This window comes from Triturus cristatus, chromosome 6, assembly GCF_964204655.1.
Source record: "Triturus cristatus chromosome 6, aTriCri1.1, whole genome shotgun sequence".
In the NCBI taxonomy this organism is placed as follows: domain Eukaryota; kingdom Metazoa; phylum Chordata; class Amphibia; order Caudata; family Salamandridae; genus Triturus; species Triturus cristatus.
The window spans coordinates 450,090,990-450,113,241 of record NC_140589.1 but is presented as its reverse complement, the minus strand read 5'-3'; the positions used below and the strand labels follow the sequence as shown (position 1 = coordinate 450,113,241).

The 22,252-nt window shown below is 41.8% G+C and overlaps 1 protein-coding gene across 15 annotated transcripts in view; it reads left to right on the top strand.

The window, feature by feature from the left end:
- The window catches only part of DST (dystonin), a 1,436,897-nt gene that overhangs the window by 776,932 nt on the left and 637,713 nt on the right, over positions 1–22,252 (top strand). For all 15 annotated transcript variants that reach the window (XM_085610880.1, XM_085610881.1, XM_085610884.1 and 12 more), the window contains one exon: positions 144–308. In XM_085610880.1, the coding sequence (XP_085467006.1) occupies positions 144–308 (165 nt within the window). The remainder of the gene's footprint in view (positions 1–143; positions 309–22,252) is intronic.

Here is a 22,252-nt window from a genome sequence, read left to right as displayed (position 1 = left end):
GCAAATACCTTCTCTCCATTTGAAAGATGATTTGTTGGTGTTAATGCTTTGTTTTGTGATGTTAAACATGTTTAAATTCCTCTTGGCAATTGGAAATATTAGTCATTTTATTGAACTGAATTTTCTCACAAATGCATTGCCAGAAATCGGTTGCAGATGAAAAAAAAGAACATATTGGGAAAGCAAAGGAGTTACTGAATTGGGTCTCAAATGTGAGCAATGCCCAGAAGATGCAAGGCATAGGAAATGCCCACAAGACTCAAGGCATGGGAGAACACGATGGAAGAGCAACCATGCCTTTGCACCAGGTATTAAGAGTTGTTTCTTACATGGACATATTGGTAATTTGAGGATACCTCTACAAAAGTTTAGGGGTACAAACTAACTTTAATTCATATTCCAGTTCATCAGATGTCATCGTGGGATCCCATGTCCACCCGTTTTCATCTTTTCATGTAGTAGCACTTCCACTACCCAGTCTTCACATATGGATGAAGTTGCTTAATGATACTTAGGTTCTTCAAATAAACACTCATATTTAAATTATATTTTTGTATACACTAGGGGCTTTTACATTTGTGAACAAATTAAATATTTCCGTTTTCATTTATTTTTGACTGCATATCTCCAGGTGGACTCCTGTATTGACATAAAATCAATTGGTGCATATGAGGTATCAGGTAGATGCTAATACAAAAAAAACAATGTTGAGTAAGAGGATGGTGAGTGAGACTTCCACATGATCATTATGCAATTAAACTACAACACATTAGAGGCTTAACCAGTGTTCTTGAGGGGTCACAATGGAGCAACGGTGGACACAAATTCCTTCAGGATGGATCAAGTGGTGTTTGGTTTGGTGATAGGTGAGCGTCGTTTTGAAGATGCTCAGGAAGACATCACATTTTGAGAGAAGGAGAGAGAATCTAATGGTGCCTTACCAGGAAGAAAATAGCTAAATTAGATTAATAGTGAGCTAATGCAGCCCTATGAGAACATACTAGAACTGCTGCTCTCCATCATTAATTTTCAAAACAGTCTTTGCCCTTCTAATCCAATACATTTGTGCAAGATACATGATTATCTTCATTGTTTTTGGATTGTTTCTAATTGGCCTTTTTCACCATATTATTAATTATATTTGAAAAATGGATGTTTGTTTATTGGCGTAAAGAGGGGAGGTGCCACTCTTGTAACCAGAATAAGTTTTTACCACTTTATACGTTATTGCTGTGAATGGTTATGCATGCTTCAATAATGTATTCATAAAAACTGATGTGTGATAGTTAAGGGAGCTCAGGCTTTGTGATCCATGATCTTTCACCATATTAAAAGCAAACAGAGATAGCTTTGACCATTAAGCTTGCTTCCAGGTATAATGTTCTACATATTTACATACTAAAACTAAGCATTCCTTCCACTTGTGAGTGGTAAACATTATTACAGTTTTATGTCACAAATCAAATTGTCGCCATGAACCATACAGAACTGACGGAACTGAGTTTCTTCTTCCTGCTACCAGACTTTGTATCTTACCTGTTTATGATATGCAGCTCACTGACTCTCATATCAGGCTAAGCATTAGATAATTAAAATTTAGTTTGTCCTACTGCAACTATTTGTACAAATATCATATCCTTGATTTGATATGAAGTGACAATAACAATATCAAGAATGTGACACAAGCATAAACACCAGAAACATAAGTTAAAACACAATGCAAGAATACATTTCAATGAAAAAGTCTCCCTCTTGTGCAATGGTTTAAAAGAAGTTAAGATGTTTATTAAGAGGGGTGTATTTTATGCAATCACTTATTTTCAATTTATGATCCTGTCATGTAAACCTGCATATTTATTTTAGTAAGAGCCATGCAGAGTGACACATTTTAATTATCTTGTGTAGAATCAACAACATCATTAGTATTCAAAAACATGAAATTATGTGTTACAAAGATATGAAAAAGCATTTATTGTTTCCGCACACATACAAAATTGTGACAGTGCTGTTTCAGATTAAAATCCTACTATAGAAAGTTAATTGCAAAGTTTAGGAACAACTCTCTAAATGTTATCATCAGGGTCATTGTCAAACATGAACACGATATTTTCAATAACTAAAGCAAGTGCCTTTTTGACAGGAGTATTACTAATGCACAATAAATTGTTGATTGCTTGAAAGGCACTCGTGCAGCTGTCATATCAACTAAAATAAAACAGATCCATGTGACGAGTCAGTGGTTAGTGCCTATGAAGCTAGACTATTGTGTGCATCGCCATCAGAAAAAATATATTTGCTTCACCTTAGGAGTGGGTCCCAACTTTTGGCCAACCAATGGCATATCATTTCAGCTTAATGTAAATAATAGATTTGTTAGCTTTTCAGAATAATCTAACTCAATATGTAAAGTTCTAAAAAGAACAATGTTAATTAAATTACATTTTTGTGTTTACAGTTAGGGCGTACTTTACAAACTAAACAGAAGGTATTGCTTATGGTGTTTTGTTTTTATTTTAATTTTAAAGGTTTTATATAGCGCTGGCTAGACCCGAAGGTATCAGAGCGCTACACATGAGTATCAAACCATAATTGCAGGTTACATCATTACAAGATTACACAGTTTCAAAGCATAGTTACATAGTTACATGATCGGTCGATAAAAACAATAGGGACATAAACGTAAGGGAAAGAGCAGGTATGGGGGAGATTCAGGGCAGAGGGGGTAGAAGCAGGGGAAGTAGAACAAAGAATGAAAGAGGGAAAGAGGTGGGGGAGGGTGAGAGACAGAGGATGAAAGGGGAGGGGAGGGTGAAGGGGGCACAAACCGGAGGACGAGTAAAAGCTGCATCCAAAGTCCGGTAAGCTGTGATCTCAGGGGAAGTGGAATCATTCCCACGTCTCTGTTGCGTGAGGCTCCCTTGACGCAGTGGACTCTCTCAGAAGGGACTCTGAGACTCCAAGGCCTAACTACTGGACCCTTCCCCAACAAGGAGAGAGGGAGTGCTTTGGCAAGAGGGGCCATACAATAACCTCAACTGTGAGTGGCTCCCTTGACGCTGTGGACTCTCTCAGCGGGGTAACTGAGACTCCAGAGTATGAATGTTGGATCTTTCCCCAACGGGAGAAGGAGTGCTTAGGCAAAGGGCACAAGGGACAGGGGGCTAGGCGACGTAGATACATGTTATGTCGACAAAAAAATACATATACGTAAGGAAAAAAGCAGGCAAGTGGAGAGATTCAGGGGAGAGAGGCTAGGAGCAGGGGAAGTGGACAAAGAATGAAAGAGGGAAAGAGGTAGGGGAGGATGAGAGACAAAGCATGAAAGAGGAGGGGGAGGATGGAGGGGGCACAAACCGGTAGACGTGAAAAGCTGCATCCAATGTCCGGTATGCTGTGATCCCAGGGGAAATGGTATTACTCCCACATCTCCGTTGCGGGAGGTTCCATTTATGCAGTTGACTCTCTCAGAGGGGTCTCTGAGACTTCAAGGCCTACCTACTGGATCCTTCCCCAACAAGGGGAGAGGGAGTGCTTTGGCAAGGGGTGCCATACCATACCTCAACTGAGTGGCTCCCTTGGCGCTGTGGACTCTCTCAGAGACTGAGACTCCAGGGTATGAATATTGGATATATCCCCAACAAGGGGAGCAGGAGTGCTTAGTCAAAGGGCACAAGGACAGGGGGTTAGGAGGAGGGTCGGAACTGGCAAATCAGAAGAGGGGGAACATAGGACAGAAAAATACAGGGTCCTCGAAAGGCAAGGATCATGGAGAACCGGGAGACAAAAGGAGGGAGTCAGCAAGTTGTAGAGTCCCACAAGGAAGAGATACAGATAGAAGAAAAGGAAATGTATAGGTTATGGAGTCACTCAAGGGAGAGATGCAAACGGGTAAGCTCAAAATCACAAAATAGTGAAAGAAAGTACAACAAACTTCTACATACATTGGTGGTTAGAATTGTGTCTCTGCACATAGAAAATTCACTCAGGATTCCATTATCACAACGATTAGGCTAAAAACGATTATATAATATTTATCTACAGAGAGAATGGAGAAACAAGACATCCAAGGGGGTAGAGGGAGAGAGGGAGAGATGAGATAGGTGATAGGAGAGACTGTATCTACAGAATGGATGGAAAAACAAGACATCCAAGGGGAGGGAGGGAGGGGGAGATGAGATAGGTGATAGGAGAGACGGGGGCCTGGTGGGGGAGAAAGAAATAAGGCAGTCCAGCCGAGGGGCAATGTCTGAGGGTCGGCAGGATGAGGTCCAACGGACCGAGGGGGAGGGAGACCCGTAGGTTCCCTCTTTGACACATTATAGTCTTATTTATTCCCCTGATCTCGCGTGGCACTTTACTAATGCCTCTGCCTGGGGCGTGTGTTCTATTCAGCAACTCTGATCTTCCGCAAGGGGGGCCTCCTTGGTCCTTTGCATTTCCCTTCGCTGTTCTTTGGGACACGGCCTCTCCGCTTTGTGTCTCTGCGGCCACCTGTATTACGCGTCTCTAAACAGGGTCTCTCAATCTTCCCACTCTCTCCTTTAAGGGTCTGTGGCAGTACTACTGGTGCCTGCTGCCTTCGGAGCCGGTAATTTTAGCGCTGTCCCTGGGGGCCACTCTTTTTTCTTTCTGCTCCGTCAGACCTTCTCCCCCTTGGTGGAGTTGCCGCGCTCCTCCCGCCCTCCTCAGCCAATTACTGTGTGGTCGGGGAGCCCGGGATACCTCAGTGCCTCTTGCTCCCTCCTCCATCACGTCACTGTCTGTAGGGGCCACTCCAGCGCCGGCCTTCCACTTCCTGCTTCCCCAACTGCGCTCGGCAGGGCGCAGAGTGAGGCCCGCACTCACTCCTTCTGCTCCCTCCAAAGATCACCACCCCGGTCGGTCGCGATCGAGCGCTTCTTCACCGCTCCTCACCTTGATGGCTTAAGCCCTAGTGTTGGCAACTCAGGGCTTCACTCCACTCTCCTTTCCACCATCGGCCGTCCACTTTCTGCCGACCATCAATTTATGGTAGTTTAATAATGGTAGCTTTCCTAAAAGAAATGTTCTGATTATCGGGTTAGTTGAAGTTTGTTCCTCCTTTTTAATGAATGAAAATGCCCTGATAAGACCATACATTGTCAGGTATTTATTTTTAGGTAAACCTAAATGTATTTATACTAGTGTTGCATACAAACACACCCACAACAATCCACACCACAATCCTCAATAAAAATAATGGAAAGTCCTGGTACTATTATGAAAAGACAAAAGGAAGAATGTAATTTCTACCCTAGACAATCTTCCCTGTTTACTGGTTATCTGACATATCCTTTTAAAAGATAGAGTGTGTACTCTTTCTAATACTTTAGTGAGCACGCTAACATTCACCACATGCCCATGGCCTGTAACTTGTCCATTGTCATGGTGTGGTTGAAAATTTTTGCAGGACTCTTACTTGAATCTATAGTTACATGCATATCAAAATGCAGAACCATGTCCTGGTGGTTTGTTGTTTAGCTGGAGCACTATGATTACCCAGAAAACTACTAGTATGGTGAGTAGTGAAGTGATTCCAGTGTTTGTAGAACATATTGGAAACTACATGTTTTTAATTAGTAGTTACCTACTGTGTCATATGTGTTGGTACTCAAGCCGCTGATTCAGGTCAAAATGTAAACAAATGAGCAGTGCTTAAATTTGGAGAAAGAATTACTCTCAAGCTAGAAGGCCACAAAACAACTGAACAACAAATAGCAAGTGCAAACATTGAGCACTACAACATGCTGCAAACACTTTTATTACACCATTATTCTCGTGCGTGTATTTGCAAAGTAAGTGGTATACAGAGGATACACCGAAAATATATTAAATTACATTTTCTTGTCCAAATCCATTAGATTAGCACTTCTGACTGGAAGTATATTCCTGTTTATAAACATAGAGATAAAAAACAACAATGGAAAGTAGCTTGTGAGGTGGGTTTTCCAGGGCAAGCATTGGGGGTTGACACTGGTGCTTTTTCAAAGTTGCTGAATCTCGGAGGATGTTAACTTTGAAAGTTTATAGTTTATGTTTATAATCTGAAGATATCAGTCAGACCATCTTTAGGTATTTAGTAGAATACAGCACACGGAAGCGTTTTATGGAGTGCTCGCTCTATTCCAATTGAAAGCTGATCATAACCTGCCTCAGCAAATGGTCAAATTGAACATTTTAGTCATGAGATATATGCAGTGGTTGTTGTAGTAAGGGAGCCATGAGTTAAAAAAAATCCTTTAATCAAATCAAAGGAAGCGGAATCATGCTGTGCAGTGTCTGGTTCATTAGAAGGACATCCTTTCTGCTGCTGCTTTTCAGTTTGCAAATTAACAGTATTCATCCCACTATCATATCTCATAAGAAGCTTATGTCATCATGACCTGACCTAGATAAAGTATTTGAAATCGATGATCGAACTGCCTCAATATTCCATGTCTCAGTATTTCCCATTCCACGCTTATTATGCTCATCCACAATTACACAGAATTCCTTCATTTCACATTTCCACAAATATCCAGAATTACTTTATGGTAATTGTTTACCTGCAGTGAACCGTGCTGTTTATGCAAGCCTGCCCTTTCCACCCCAACCCAATTCTACAAACAATTGTGATGAATTGTTTTGAGAAGGTCTGAACAGTGCTAATGGTAAAACTACCATGTTTAATTTTCACAAATTTGGGTGCCGATTACGATCCGGCAAAAACCGGGTACGAACCGTCGGTCGGAGCGTTTTCTCCGTCCGACTCGTACCCGGTCGTAAAACTTCACAAACATGGAATTACGATTCGCACGGAAACACCATTTCCGTACGAATCGTAAAAAACACCGACCGACGAAAATATACATACGAATGTGCTCCGGGAATGCTGCGACGTGACGTCGGGACGCTGTCAGGCAGCGTTTCACGACCCAGGAACCACGATTCGAACCGACAGCAGTCCGGACGGCAATATTTTCACGGCACCAAAAAAGTGCCGGAAAAGCGAAGTACGTCGCGAAACGACCAGAGTAGGTGGCCCGGTACGCGCCGTACCCCCCCCCAGCCCCCGTACATACGCGCCGACCCCCCCCAGCCCCCGTACGTACGCGCCGACCCCCCCAGCCCCCGTACGTTCGAGTCGTACCCCCACCCGTGTATGTACACCCGTGTACGTGTCGAACCCCCCGTGTATGTACACCCATGTACGTGTCGAACCCCCCCGTGTATGTACACCCGTGTACGTGTCGAACCCCCCGTGTATGTACACCCTTGTACGTGTTGAACCCCCCGTGTATGTACACCCGTGTACGTGTCGAACCCCCCCGTGTATGTACACCCGTGTACGTGTCGAACCCCCCGTGTATGTACACCCATTTACGTTCGAGGTACACCCGTGTACGTGTCGAACCCCCCGTGTATGTACACCCGTGTACGTGTCGAACCCCCTGTGTATGTACACCCGTGTACGTTCGAGTCGTACCCCCACCCGTGTATGTACGGTGCGTACCCCCAGCGCGCGTTGGGGGTACGCACCGTACATACACGGGTGGGGGTACGACTCGAACGTACACGGGTGTACATACACGGGGGGTTCGACACGTACACGGGTGTACATACACGGGGGGGTTCGACACGTACACGGGTGTACCTCGAACGTAAACGGGTGTACATACACGGGGGTTCGACACGTACACGGGTGTACATACACGGGGGTACGACTCGAACGTACACAGGTGTACATACACTGGGGGGTTCGACACGTACACGGGTGTACATACACGGGGGGGTTCGACACGTACACGGGTGTACATACACGGGGGGGTTCGACACGTACACGGGTGTACATACACGGGGGGGTTCGACACATAAACGGGTGTACATACACGGGGGGTTCGACACGTACACGGGTGTACATACACGGGGGGTACGACTCGAACGTATGGGGGCTGGGGGGGGTCGGCGCGTATGCGGGCACATGTCTCCATGGTTGCTATGGGAGTTCGGTGCGGACGGTGTTTTTTCCATACGGTTGTAACATCGGACACACGGGATGGATCGTAATTCCTCGGTCGGACTTCACTTTTCACATTTGTACGGTAAATCGTCCGTGGACGTGTCGGACACATTTTCCGACCCGAGGACGTGTGGGGAATACTTCCCAATGCGATTCGTATGGACTTTTTACCATGCGAATCGTAATTGGCAGTTTGTACGGCACTTGTGCGATTCGTACGGTAAAAAGACCGGATACGAGTCGTACGGGGAATTTTTTTACCGGATCGTGATCGGCACCTTGCTGTTGAAAAGAAAATATTTGTGTCAGTTCATTACACATAAATTTCACAATACACTATAATGTATAAAAATGATGTACATTGTGCCATGAAATTACTTCCAGGGAAAGGAGACTATTTTCTAGATATGCCCTGTGACCATTACTACTGTAGTTCAGTGCAGATCATTCATTTGCCAAACATGTAATCATACTATCTGCAGCTTTTGACATCTATGCCCTAACCATAATAAATTAAAGTGAAGACAAAGAAGTTTCTCTAGCCACCATTACATAGCTTGTAAAGCAAATACAGCCGACTCTTAGAATATTGTTCAGTTCTCCTCAATAGAAATATGCTACCCATGAGATGTATGCAAAGTTGATTTTTACAAATACTTCAACATAGTTACTATTAAATCTGATTTCCTGACATGATAGGCATTTGGGAATTGTGCAGCCCAGCGAAAATGCCAAAAGCTGTATATGATTAGATTCAAGAGTTCAAGGCAGGGCATTTGTGAAAAGGAAGATCTCCTATGAGTCCAAAAAACATAAAATGATTAGTGAGCAAGAAAATGCACTTACCGGGGAGGGGAAATGGAATTGTTCGGAATATCGGATAATACCTAAACCAATACTTCAATACAACTGGGTATTCTACAACCTGAAGTTTGTTTGCCTGCTATGAATGTCACAATTAAATAGAGTGAAAGGAACAACCCTATGTCTTTTTGTTGTTAACAAAAAACCAAAAGGTTTACAATGTGGGCCAATTGATTCTTTCACTCTATTTTTTCATGACATACTCAGCAGGTGCACAAACTTTAGGTTTTGGGACATCTGGTTGTGCTGAAGCTCACCTATGAGACCCTGTTACAATCCTCTTCCTGGCCACTACATACATCATTCTCAAAAGATTTTACCGATGATTGGAACATGTGCTACAATATTTATTCAAAGTGGATCATTGAAGATAGTCTGTATATTTAGATATTCCTTCCCACAATGGTTTACTATTGTAAAATACTTATATTTTTTAAGATATCTGTTGAGAATCCCTATTTCACTTTTGCCTAACTGATAGACGTCATCAGCCAGCCTCGCCTATTGATCCTCAAAGGGTATTATGCATTAACTTTCATCAGCTTCTCCCTACTCTCCAAAGGTATAAATAAATGCTGCTTATAGGCTGTGACAGTACTCTTGTGGCCGTCAGAGTTGTGACAGTCACAGTTCATAATTGTTTCACAATTTTACTTTCCATGTTCTGCCAGTCAGTGCAATCACAGCTTGAGAAGTCTCTTGACCACACATTTGACATTCTTTATTACTTAATAAAGGGCTTATCTCTTTACCTTTGTCATGGCCGTGATTGTTATGCTGCTTAATTAATCTTGGAGGCATAATATCTCAAGAAGCACAGTGCTCAGTCACTGTTTGCAGAAAAACATTTCAGACCAGATATATAACAAGGGCTTACCTCATTTAATCTACTAGGGGCTTAATTTCGAGTCTGGTGGTTGACTCGTTGGGGCACGGCGGCAGCAGTCTCCCAAGCATCCACTTACAATGAGGGCAGTCCGACCTCCATTGCCCTGCCACAGCTGCCAAGGAATTGCCATTCATTAGGGGTGTTGCGGCGGTCAGGAGACCTCAATATGCTTGGCGGGACCGCACATGTTTAGAGTTTCCTCTCCGCCATGGTTTTGATGGCATGAAAACACTGGTGGAGAGGAAACAAAGGGGGCCCTACATGGCCTGCTTGTGCCTCTGCTCTCTGGGATGCACACAGGGGGCATAATATGTGCTCCCCTGTGTGCATGCACCCCTGTTCCTGCACGGCATGGACTTGTCAGTCCATGCCATGCAGGAACTGTTTTTGGCATGCCCATTTTTAGAGTACCGCTGCGAGAACGCCAAAAACAAAGACCTCCAGACAGGAGGAAACTCCTAATCTGGTGGATGGCCTGACCACGGCTTTGGTAGTGCGGCTGCGGGTAGAACCCGATGCGCCCCCACCAAGGACATAATTAGGCCCTAGGAGTTTTGAGTGAAATATGTATGTATTTGCATTTAAAACTTAAATCTATTTAAATGTTTGTCAAATGTTATGCTATTATTACTCATTTATATATACACATTTTAATAAATGAATCAGACTAGTGAATTGTCTAGTCTTTGAAACTTGTAAATAAAGATGTTATTTAAAAAAGATATTATTTATGCTAACAGTTACATATTATTTTCAATCTTAATCACAAATAAAGATCCGAATCTACATACATTTATATAACCTGCTCGCTCACCATACTTTAATATGTCAGAATATAAGATAACCGTGTCACAGAAGCATAGATCATAACAGTAGACGAGCACCTGAAATAAAAGCTTCAAAGGAATGTATATTTATTGATGACGTACAACATGCTATAAAAAAAAAAATCATACCTGAAAAAAAACTATTATCACAAGCCGTTATTTTCCAAAGGTGAAATGTTTCAGGTTGATTTATGTTTTTGATCAGGTCAGAAAATATTTTTAGGCAAGGTGCAAAAGCATCATAGGGGAAGAGAAAGATGGAAAAACAATCACAAATAAGGAGAGCATGGACCAATGAGAGTGAGATTAATTGAATTGAATTAAAATGTATAAAGCGCTGCATATACCCGAAGGCGTCTTGGCGCTATGCATGATCTGAGAACAGTGAGAACACACGTAAAAGGCCGTAATCATGTTGAGCGATTTAGGCGGTTTGTGCAAACAGCCAGGTTTTCAGACCTTTCCTAAAATAGATCAAGGAGGGAGCTGATTTTAAGGTGATGGGTAGTGTATATCACAGCATAGCTGCTGATCTGAAAAGGCTCCTGCCTCCCCAAGTAGCCTTTTTGGAAGGGGTAATTACCATGTTCCTAGGTGTTCCGGACCGTAGGGTTCTATTGGGAACATACCATTTTAGTTTGTTCCTAAACTGTGTGTGGTCCCAGATTGTGCAATGATTTAAAAGCCAGGCATAGGACTTTACACTTACATCTCTGCCTGACTGGGAGCCAATGTAGTTTTTTTTATGGCTTCTTTGGCTGAGATGTTTTTAGGAATATTCAAAATGAGGCGAGCCGCCGCATTTTGTACTATCTGGAGCCTGTTGATCAGGCCTGAATTGATGGTAAAGTGAAGATATTAAAAGTAAATTAATCCATCAAGAATTGGATGTTGTTAATCCTTTATTGGCAGCATATTAATACATCTTCTCCAGTTCCATCTCCTAAATGCAATGCCCTCAACTGCCTATCTCTCTCCTTCAAGCTCCACACAGAATGTAGAACCTCAATGAAAGAATAACATGTCACCTGCAGTAGCCAGCGACCTAGGATTAACATTTAAAGAAATATACACAGAATTACAGTTTAATATAGGTAACAGAAGGCTATTGCAATAATCTAGACGGGAGAGGACCAGAGCCAGGGTCACTGTTTTTAAAAGATCCTCTGGTACAAATTGCTTTATATTGTTAATTAGTCTAATGGCACAAAAAGAGATGTCTGTGATTTTGTTAACTTGGGCCTTAAATGTAAGTTCTTTATCGATAATAATACCCAAGTCCTTGGTTTTGGCAGCGGGTGCTGGTAGCACACCAAGTGCAGGTGGCCACCAGTCAGGTGTCCAGAGAAATATTTATTACCAAAGATGATGACCTCTGTCTTAGTTGCATTCAACTTCAAACAGATGACATCCGTCCAATCACTCACATTCTTCATACAGATCTTAAAGGACTCACCCGGGAGTTTTTCTTCATTTGTTAAAGACACCACAATCTGTGTGTCATCAGCATAGGAAGCCAAGACGAATCCTGCTTTTTTTATTATCGAGGCAAGTGGTGCAACATATAGATTAAAAAGTGTGGGACTCAGGGCAGAGCCCTGTGGAACTCCAAATGGTAAAGAAAATTGTTTAGAGGTTGCTGATCACATTGCTACATTAAGCTGCGATTGCTTAGAAAGAATTTTAAAAGTTTGAGTGCCGTGCCTTTTATTCCTGCTTCTTGCATATGGACAGCCAAGATCTCATGGCTGACCGTATCGAAGGCCGCCGAGAGATCAAGCAGCACCAGAGCGGCCGTACCTCCAGCGTCTAAAATTGACCGAATGTCTTCAGTAGCAGTAATTAAGGCTGACTCAGTGCTGTGAAGCTTCCTAAATCCGTGTTGTGTTTCATCTTGTATGAAATTAGATTCAATGTGTCGAGTAATTTGTTTGTTCATTAAATTTTCAATACATTTGGCAGCGAAGGGTAATCTTGCAATGGGGCGATAGTTACCGGCTTCTGAACTATCAAGATTGTCTTTCTTTAAAAGAGGGAGAATTGAGGTCCGTTTCCATTCAGTAGGGGAAATTCCGCTGGCAAATACTATGTTAATGATAGAGCCCAGATGCACTGCCAATTGTGTAGGGATCAAACGCATTATACTGGGCGGGCAGGGATCATATGGAGAGCCTGACTTAATTGATAGAATAAGGTCTGATAATTGTTCATCTGAGGGCTTTTTAAATTCAAAAAAGCTAGTTAGATCTTTCTTGGGATTGGTTTTAAAATTTCTCTGACAGTCAATGCTTGTGAACGTATCGTAGATGTCAGTCACCTTTTTTTGAAAAAAGTTTGCCAGCACATTACAAAAGTCCTGACATGATTCCTTATGGCTGGTCTTATTGGGTTTAACCAATCTGTTGACTACCGAGAAAAGAGTTTTATTGGTGTCACTGAACCAGGCATTTCTTATTTTTTTCGTAAAATAGTCTGTTTTGGCTTCTATCATATCTTTTTTATGTTTTGCAAGTTTCACTTCAGATAGAAGAGGCATCAGGTGTTTCAAGGCTATGCAGACTTTGTATACTGCGTGCCAACTTTTAATTGCACCGGCCGCAGGCTTCCGCGAAAAGCTTCTGGCACTGGCACTCATTATTTTAAAATTAAGCACCAATAAGTGCCATTTATGTTTATTTGCATTAGGTGCATAATGCAGAAGAGGGCCCAAAACTGCCGGTTGTGGGTAACTTTGTGCTTAGTTCTAAATGAGACTATGTATGTGTTGGCTGGGTGTCTTGATCTCTTGGGTTCTTTTTTTATGACGAAGTTGCTTTTCTAATTTACACACATATTCACTTTTCTTAATTTCCTAGTCCCAGATCTTCCTTGATAACTTTGTATTGACTATGGATTCTGATTTTGCTTCCTCCAATCCTTCTCGCATTGGCTGGCCAGGCATTTGTAGTCTTCCGTCCTGTTATACTACCTGTATGATATGTGGTTTGAGCAATTATCTTCTTACAAAGAGCATTGTCCGCAATTAGACTAACCCTTCATAATACCTGCATGGAGGAGAGAACTGTCCTTCAACTTGAGTGCCAAGGTCGAGTATCCATGCTGGGGGGAATGAACCATATAATCTAGTGATCAAGCTTTACCAGACTTAAGCGAAATCAAACTTCAACAGGACACTGGGTGCTCTGTCGCATTAATTGGTTTGCTTTCTTTTTGATTTAACTATTTTAGGCTTATTAAATGGGCAAGAGGTCAATTTCTGAGGCTTCCCCTATAATTGGTGATACAAAATGTAGTTCTGACTTTAGCAATAGAGAATTAAAATGTCCTCTACAGTTTATGACCCACTTATTAATCAAGATGTGTTCTTGTTCACACTAACCAATAATAGATTTGACAGATACTAAATATGAGAAAGAAACTACAAGAATTGTGTGTGGAGTTTGCTCTAGTTTTACTGTGCACATTGAAAACTGTTTTTCATTACTTCAGTTACACATTCTTAGACCCACGGAACCCTGTAGTCTCATTGGCATTGCTACATTCCATCCACTGTATATTTGAACTGCAAGTTGGATGTTCTAGAAGGAATGTTCTTGAATATTACTATGGAGGACCTCACCACCTTCCTTCTTATTTGGCTTACCATTCTGCTGTAGATCTGTGAAGATTTCATGGGAACGTCAGGAGAAACCTTAACAAGCATCTGGCCTGTTCCGCGGGGCAGATCCTAGACTGTTGCAATGTTCTGCAATAATTCATAACCTAGACTGTCCGGCAGATCCATCTTCCTGCACATTCTCAAAAATGCACGCATGTTCCTCATTATTGCCCTAGTCAGAACAGCGAGTTCCCGCTCACCTAATGCACAGATGACACACACCTTTGGCTAAAGTAAATATTAAAGGATGTGGCTGGCTAATTACTAGAAGAGCCTAAACAGCAAATTGGCTCTGTCTCACCAACACTAAGGCACACCTAATGCTAATACATCCTGAAGCAAACTATCACTGATCACGACACCGCTCCTCAATGCCCCAAACAAAACAAAAAATTAGCTCACAGGTGAAATCTCACAGGGCTGACTTCAATTCCCTATTTTCTGTGCCATTCTATGCAAAATAGCACTAAATCAGGATTTAGTAACCTAAAATGACTGAATATGGTTTGCCTCGTATTTCTTATTGGTACTTCAAACCTGCTACCCAAGGTCTCGTTTAACTCTTTTGTGGACTACTGCAATGCTGTCCCTGTCCCTACAGGACTTTGACTTCCATATCATGCAGCATGTCTAGAAAGCAAACACATGACTACTGATTGGCCCTATTGGCTGGGATCACATCTTTCCCACACTTCCTGGCCATCTGTGGTTGTCTAACAGTTACTGGGGAAATATTTTCCAAGTTGTGCTTAAGTCAAAGAATCATCTATACACCTTAGCATCAAACTCTCGCAAGACATTGGCCCACCTACCAAAGCTGCTGATCTAGAGCTGCTGGCTTAGTACTACTAGTAAGCTACAAACTCAAACCTACACTGTCTGGAGAACTGAAAAACACATACCTTTTGTTTCCTTTAAGAAGGCTCCCTAGCCATTCCTAATTTATTACTTTTTGAGCGATCATCTTAGAATCTTTAAAGGCCTGTCATGCGCCTCCCCAAATTACATAAATATCTCCACACTGTTGAATCACATTGACACCAGCCTTATTGTGCATATAGTGGAAGAGGTGTGGCACCGCGGCCAGGGCGACTGACTCCGGAATCTGGGGATCACGGTTCGATCCCAGGCACCGGCGGCAGATTAGCCCAGCACCATGTGACTCTAGGCAATAGCTTGCTTAATCTTTCCGACGGCCCCCAGCGCCTAGAGACCCTTACGGGTGATAGTTCGCGCTTTACAAATGTGGATTTAATAAGTGCGATATTAAACCGATATAAACATGAAGCTGGTGACACAACATTTCAGCAATGCTTTATTTTGGATTTATACTTTGTATGAAGTCATTCTTTGGACTGCCATTACATCCAATGACCAGTACTTCAGTCATGCACATTACATTGACTTCCAAGTGGTTTTGGTTGACCTGAAATATTAACTGCCCAGCCTGGCATTGTTAGGTAGAGGTAATGACCACAATCTCTCTAGTGGTCGTAATAAGCATGATCAAGGTAATAGTAGACGAAGTGGTGGCTGAAGTGATTAAAAAACCCATTTATATAAACATCCAGTCCAGATTTCCTCTCGCTAAATTATGGCTAATTGTAATTTAATGGGTCCACCATTTTGCGTCTCCTATTAACACAGACCCAGTCGCAGGCAGCAGAATAAATTAAATGATTTAGTGTGGGATTGCAGCAGTACAAGAAATGAGAAAGGTGTTTGGAGTAAAAATGTCAGAACCAAAAATACAACCCTAGCAGTGTGAAAGCAATAGGACCTGCTGAAAGTTAATTTGAAAAGGTACTTTTGGTCCATATTTTCTGCTGGTTACAACCGATTGGAAGCGAAACCTTTTTCAAGTATACTGCATGAGATAATGCATCGAAGACTATTACACCATGAAACCTCTCGGTAACACTCTTCTTAAATAAGGATGTTAATTAAAACATTGTGTAAAAAACATCCTAGTGCATCGCATGGATCCATAAATAAGAGCAGGCTGCCATTTTCATTATGCTTTACAATCCTTGTTAAATAAAGTCATGTTGCATACCACTTCCAGGGCCTAGACAACCTGTTGAGTTGGAAAGTGTTACATGGTATGGGAATTACTTCCGATATTTAATATCATGTTCTACATGTTGGTGCTTTCCTTAAGACATAGATGAGCTCCAACTGGTTGAAAAATATTTCCTAATTTAAATTTACATAGAGAATTACCTTGCACATTTTACCATCAACATGTCAAAAATGTTGAAAGAATACAAATGCAAGAAAATGCATACTTTCATCACTAACCTTCACCTTTTGGAAAAGCAATGAGGCAGGGGTAGTAAACTGGTTCACTGGTTCACTTTGTCAGTCTATTGAATATAAAGCTTGTATGGACCAATAAAACTATCCAGCAGAAAGTGCAATATAATCTTTTGTTTTCATTATCTAGGATCAGCAGCGACAATTCAGGAGATAACCTTCTGCTCAACTGGACAAAGCATTAATGTAGCATCTCCTAGGAGTCCTAAGACCTGCTGGTATTCAAGGGCTTACTTAAAACATATTGCATTGTGTAGAGATTTCTGGGAGAGTAAAAGTGAAAGGCAGCTCGTTTTCAATACATCTCAAAGTCATGGTGCCATTTTAGAGTTCAATGAAATCACATTTGCAACCCCTATATTTTCCTAGGCCACACCGATGCATTCCTTTATAGCTGTCTCCAAACTTTGTGGAAGGCACTGATATTTCAGATATGGTTTATACTTTTCCCTGCCTTATCTTTTTACTGGGAACACAGTTTCCCTGTGGGCACATATGTGCGTTTTCTGCTGCAAAGAAAGTATGCTCTTAGATACTTTAGAATACTCAACGTAGACCTCTTTGGTAGGCTACTTTAGTGGACCTTCAAGTTAAGTAAATGTGAATAGGTTTCTAATTCTGGACATTACCATTAACATATGGAATTGAATGTTACTATATGGCTTAGATCAGCTCAATTGATATTGAAACATACCTTGTGCTGCTGCTTCATGAACATCTTAGCTCATTTTATTTGTTTTAATTATTTTAATAATGATACAAGGAAATTGGCATCAGGTTTACCTCTACCCAATGAGCTAATTGACCTGCAGCGCTTTCATCCTGCCAGCAATATAAAGTGAGTTACATACTCCGCTTTTCACCGAGTCATGTCTCAATGGCTCTTGATGCAGAACTCTCTCTGATTTTGCATGAACCAGCTGCCCACAAGTAACTGTGGAGATGAGGAAGCATGCAGGAGACCGCGGCAATGCTGCTAGCGGTAAAGCATTCTCATAAATCGCCCCCTTGTGCCCTCCATAGAAAGAAAAACACAATTAGTCACACTGGCACATCCATCTGAGTGAAGCCTCCTCTCTAAATACATGTACCCTTTGGTTGTGTGCAGCACTTAACCTGGCTTAGTGGCACAAACACGCCTTCCCTACTTTCGTGAATTTTAGCAACATGTCTTTAATCTCTTGTATTTATTTGTAATGCTTTGAACAAAAGAGAGAGCGGCTCAATATCAACCAAAAAGAAAATTGAGCACCAAATAACTGTAAAGTAAAAGAAATTTTTTTCTTTTTGGAAAACACACTGTTTAAATAGTTCTCTCACTCAATTCAATCGATAATCCCCCAGTGGGGTCTAGACTACTCACTCAAACCAATGTAACACTTACAAGAAAAAACACTAATTTGTATCAAAACAAGCTATTTATTAGCATCATAAACTATTTTCATAGCAATATGCTCAATAAAAGATATACATTTCATTTATCAAAATATGAAAACAGTTAAAATCATTTTAGCATATGGTTATGCAGGAGAAAAAAAGGAAAGACAATATACTATGTCATATGGTGGTTAATTCAGACACCTATAGGCTACATCAACTAGGAATATGTTTCCCAATTTCGAATAGTTTGTTAGCCCCTTCCGAATTTAACACAAACTCAATGCGTCGACGCGTTTCGGAGGCATTCACTGTTCGTAACCTCCTTCTTCAGGACAATAACTATTTGTTTCTCCTTATCCAAAACATAGTAACCTGTGCAATCGCACTAGGGTGACTTGTTTATTGGGTTAAAATCTTAGGTGTAATTGTTTCAAAATGTCATGGTTATCCAGGCTGTATAATTACGCATAGATATAAGCAAAGGAGGTTCCTCCTTGTCTGATTTTATTGGTCGTTGGATCGAAGGATGACTCTCTGTCAGGTTAAGGTTATTCCTTAAGATATTGTGTCCATTGACTGGTACCGGTTTTTAGTTTTCCTATGGTTCAATAATCGTCCAGCGACTGTGACTGCCACCTTTTTGTTGGAAGGTTGATGGCATTAAGAAATTCTTTTACTGCTCCGGGTAAGTATTGCTCGTGGCTGAATCAGTCCTACGGCTGGCGTCCCCGGGCTGCTACTTACGTGTCTGTGAGATCGCGGGCAAAATCAACAATGCTGCTTCGTTGTTCTCCTCAATTCAGGAAGAGTGAGCACTTTGCATTCACCATACTTGGCTCCCTTATGAACAGTAACATTGTATAACACTTGCTCCAAGTATCTGTGGATTTCCATCTCCATGGTAACAGCCCCTTTCTCCCTTGCACCTTCCCCCACACACTCTCTCGTAATCTGTAGACTCCAAGCGGTGGACAGCTGTTTTACGAGAGCATCCCACTCTGCCAAAAGTCAGCACATAAATCCGTGCCCACAAGAAGGAGTGTGTCCCCACAAGGCATATATTGAGGACCAAAGGACCCTGTGCCGGGCTCTGTGACTCCACTTTGACTTGAATTCAGGGGCAAAAGGTCTGGGGCTCTAGATCTCCTTACTGTCTCTCCTGCCTCAGAGAGGATGTAGGCATCAGCAGGAACCATCTTAAGGCCACCATATTAATTCCAGGTAGGTCGAGGAAATTCTTCTCCAGAAGGAGCATTGCTCTGTCTCCTCATGACAGAACAGCATCAGTTGGGGTGATGCAGCTTCCTTTTCTCACGCCTGATAACGTACACCCAGTTGCAAGCCGGCTGGAGTTCCGACAGAGTGCATCTCCACACATACTCGGGTATCTTTGTCCATTTACTCAATTTTAGGCCTTTCCAACTAAAATGTGTTGTAACAGTCTAGGAAAGCATAGCCATGATGAATAGTTCAGGAGGTATGCACGCCCCCGTGCAGTGTACTGCGCATGGCCCATAGAATGCTGAGATCCTTGCTGGCTTTGCTTCAAGTTTAGAGTTCTCTGGTAAAGTCACAAACGAAGGGATGGTGGGGATGTATAAAGATCTATTGGAATCCAAACATCATGAGCAGATGCAACGGTACCTGTATGCTGTGTTCTTTTTTGTGACCCAGGCCAGGTCTGGTGGCGCAGTGGACTAATGCTTGCTCTGTAGGGGCTTGTTTTCAACATCATGACCCCAGGTTCAAATCCCAGCAGGCTCACTTAGCTTTTCATCCTTCTTCAGTCGATCAAATGAGTACTATTGAATTGGGTAACAATAAACATCTGTCATTCATTGCTGAGAGGCCTACGGGTGAACATGAGCTTTACAGGTACACATTTTATGTGCTCTGGACACATCTCCACCAATTGAACAATCGTGGGAGCTCTGCCTGCAAAACCCAAGAGGAAGGAAGTTAAAAAGCAATTATGCAACCCAATATGCTTCTCAATGGTGAAAACTAAGACATGCATTATATAAAACATGAGAAGCAGTGCCTTTGAAGCGTTTGCTTTGTCAGAGAACAGGCTCCAGGCATCGAGTGACCTCCTGATTCTTTTGGTGCAGTGAAAGGACGGATTTCTGAACACGGTTGTTTAGCTGAACAGCCAGGTTTATCCTGATGGAGACCTTAATGGGTATTATAAGTCTTAAAATAAATATCAAAAGCCGGGAAGGGCGAAAGACCTGAATTTATGGAATCCCAACTTTCAGACAAGAATGTACCATTATAGTGGATCACTTGACAGAAATCGCAAACAGAAATGCTGTGCTGTCATAATGTCGTGACAAAAGTATTGAGGACCAAAATATTGAAAGGTACATGCGAATAGGCAAGTATGGATTTACTCTTAACTCCACAGCTACGCACCTTGAAGATATACATATGGTCAAGGTACATATATGCGCAGTTATATATAGTAAAACTTGGCTAGCCGATAGAAACTTACTGGCATGATATTATGTCCTCGATATTCTTGGCACTGTATTCTTTCCCATGATATTTCTGTTTCCAATATTTTGTATGAACACCATTAAAGCTTCATCCTGGAAAGCTTGTGCAAGTCTTTGTTTTTTTCCTGCCTTGGGGAAATCTTCATCGTGGTGAACGCGCTGGCACCGCCTTCACATATAAATTACTTGGTTGATAATCCATGGTTACCAAAGTCTTCGCCAAATAAAATATGTTACACGCTCCCCTTTGATTCAGAACAGCGCACTTATTAAGCACCCTGTACCTATAGATGCGCATTATTTGATCATGTTGAGTCCTTTGACCAGAGTTCCTTTGATCGCAGTTGTTCAGAGTTTGACATCATGCAGTCAATGTTGACCCAAGCACCAGCACTGTGTTGCCATGGTAAACCACTGCAGTGAAGCTGCCTGGACCCTGAGGCGGCAGAGCTGAATATCAAAGCAAGGGCATACTTCACCCTTCACTAGGACCTTAACATCAGGCCTCCTAATTCTGCCAAAGCGTCATCAGCAAGGAAAAGAGCCAGTGTGTTGCTAGAGGCAGACTGCAGCATTGCGACCTACATCACTGAGCACTTCAAGCACACCATCAACACTCACATTCATATATCCTTAACACAACTTGTAGTTTGCACCAAGCAGAACATAATCATCTCAGGACAAGAACACCCACCATGCTCTTAGAGTAGCAGTCTCTAACACCACTGACTGAACGGCAGGGAGAGTATCCAAGAAAAGCTCTGCTGGGCTGAGTCCAGTAGCCCATCCACACAGACATTGGCAGAATATTAATACATGAAAGACATAAAAGTAGCCTGCAGCATAAATTGTATCTTTGAGTGTTCAGAAGTGTGTTCTTTCAGCATAGTGTTAAAATATATATTGTTGTTAGTCATAATCAGGGCAACTGGTGTTATGCAGCAAGTAAAGACCAAGAAAAGAAAAATATTTCCTAATTTAAATTTACATAGAGAATTACCTTGCACATTTTACCATCAACATGTCAAAAATGTTGAAAGAATACAAATGCAAGAAAATGCATACTTTCATCACTAACCTTCACCTTTTGGAAAAGCAATGAGGCAGGGGTAGTAAACTGGTTCACTGGTTCACTTTGTCAGTCTATTGAATATAAAGCTTGTATGGACCAATAAAACTATCCAGCAGAAAGTGCAATATAATCTTTTGTTTTCATTATCTAGGATCAGCATCTACAATTCGGGAGATAACCTTCTGCTCAACTGGACAAAGCATTAATGTAGCATCTCCTAGGAGTCCTAAGACCTGATGTGTATTCAAGGGCTTACTTAAAACATATTGCATTGGGTAGAGATTTCTGGGAGAGTAAAAGTGAAAGGCAGCTCGTTTTCAATGCATCTCAAAGTCATGGTGCCATTTTAGAGTTCAATGAAATCACATTTGCAACCCCTATATTTTCCTAGGCCACACCTATGCATTCCTTTATAGCTGTCTCCAAACTTTGTGGAAGGAACTGATATTTCAGTTATGGTTTATACTTTTCCCTGCCTTATCTTTTTACTGGGAACACAGTTTCCCTGTGGGCACATATGTGCATTTTCTGCTGCAAAGAAAGTATGCTCTTAGATACTTTAGAATACTCAACGTAGACCTCTTTGGTAGGCTACTTTAGTGGACCTTCAAGTTAAGTAAATGTGAATAGGTTTCTAATTCTGGACATTACCATTAATATATGGAATTGAATGTTACTATATGGCTTAGATCAGCTCAATTGATATTGAAACATACCTTGTGCTGCTGCTT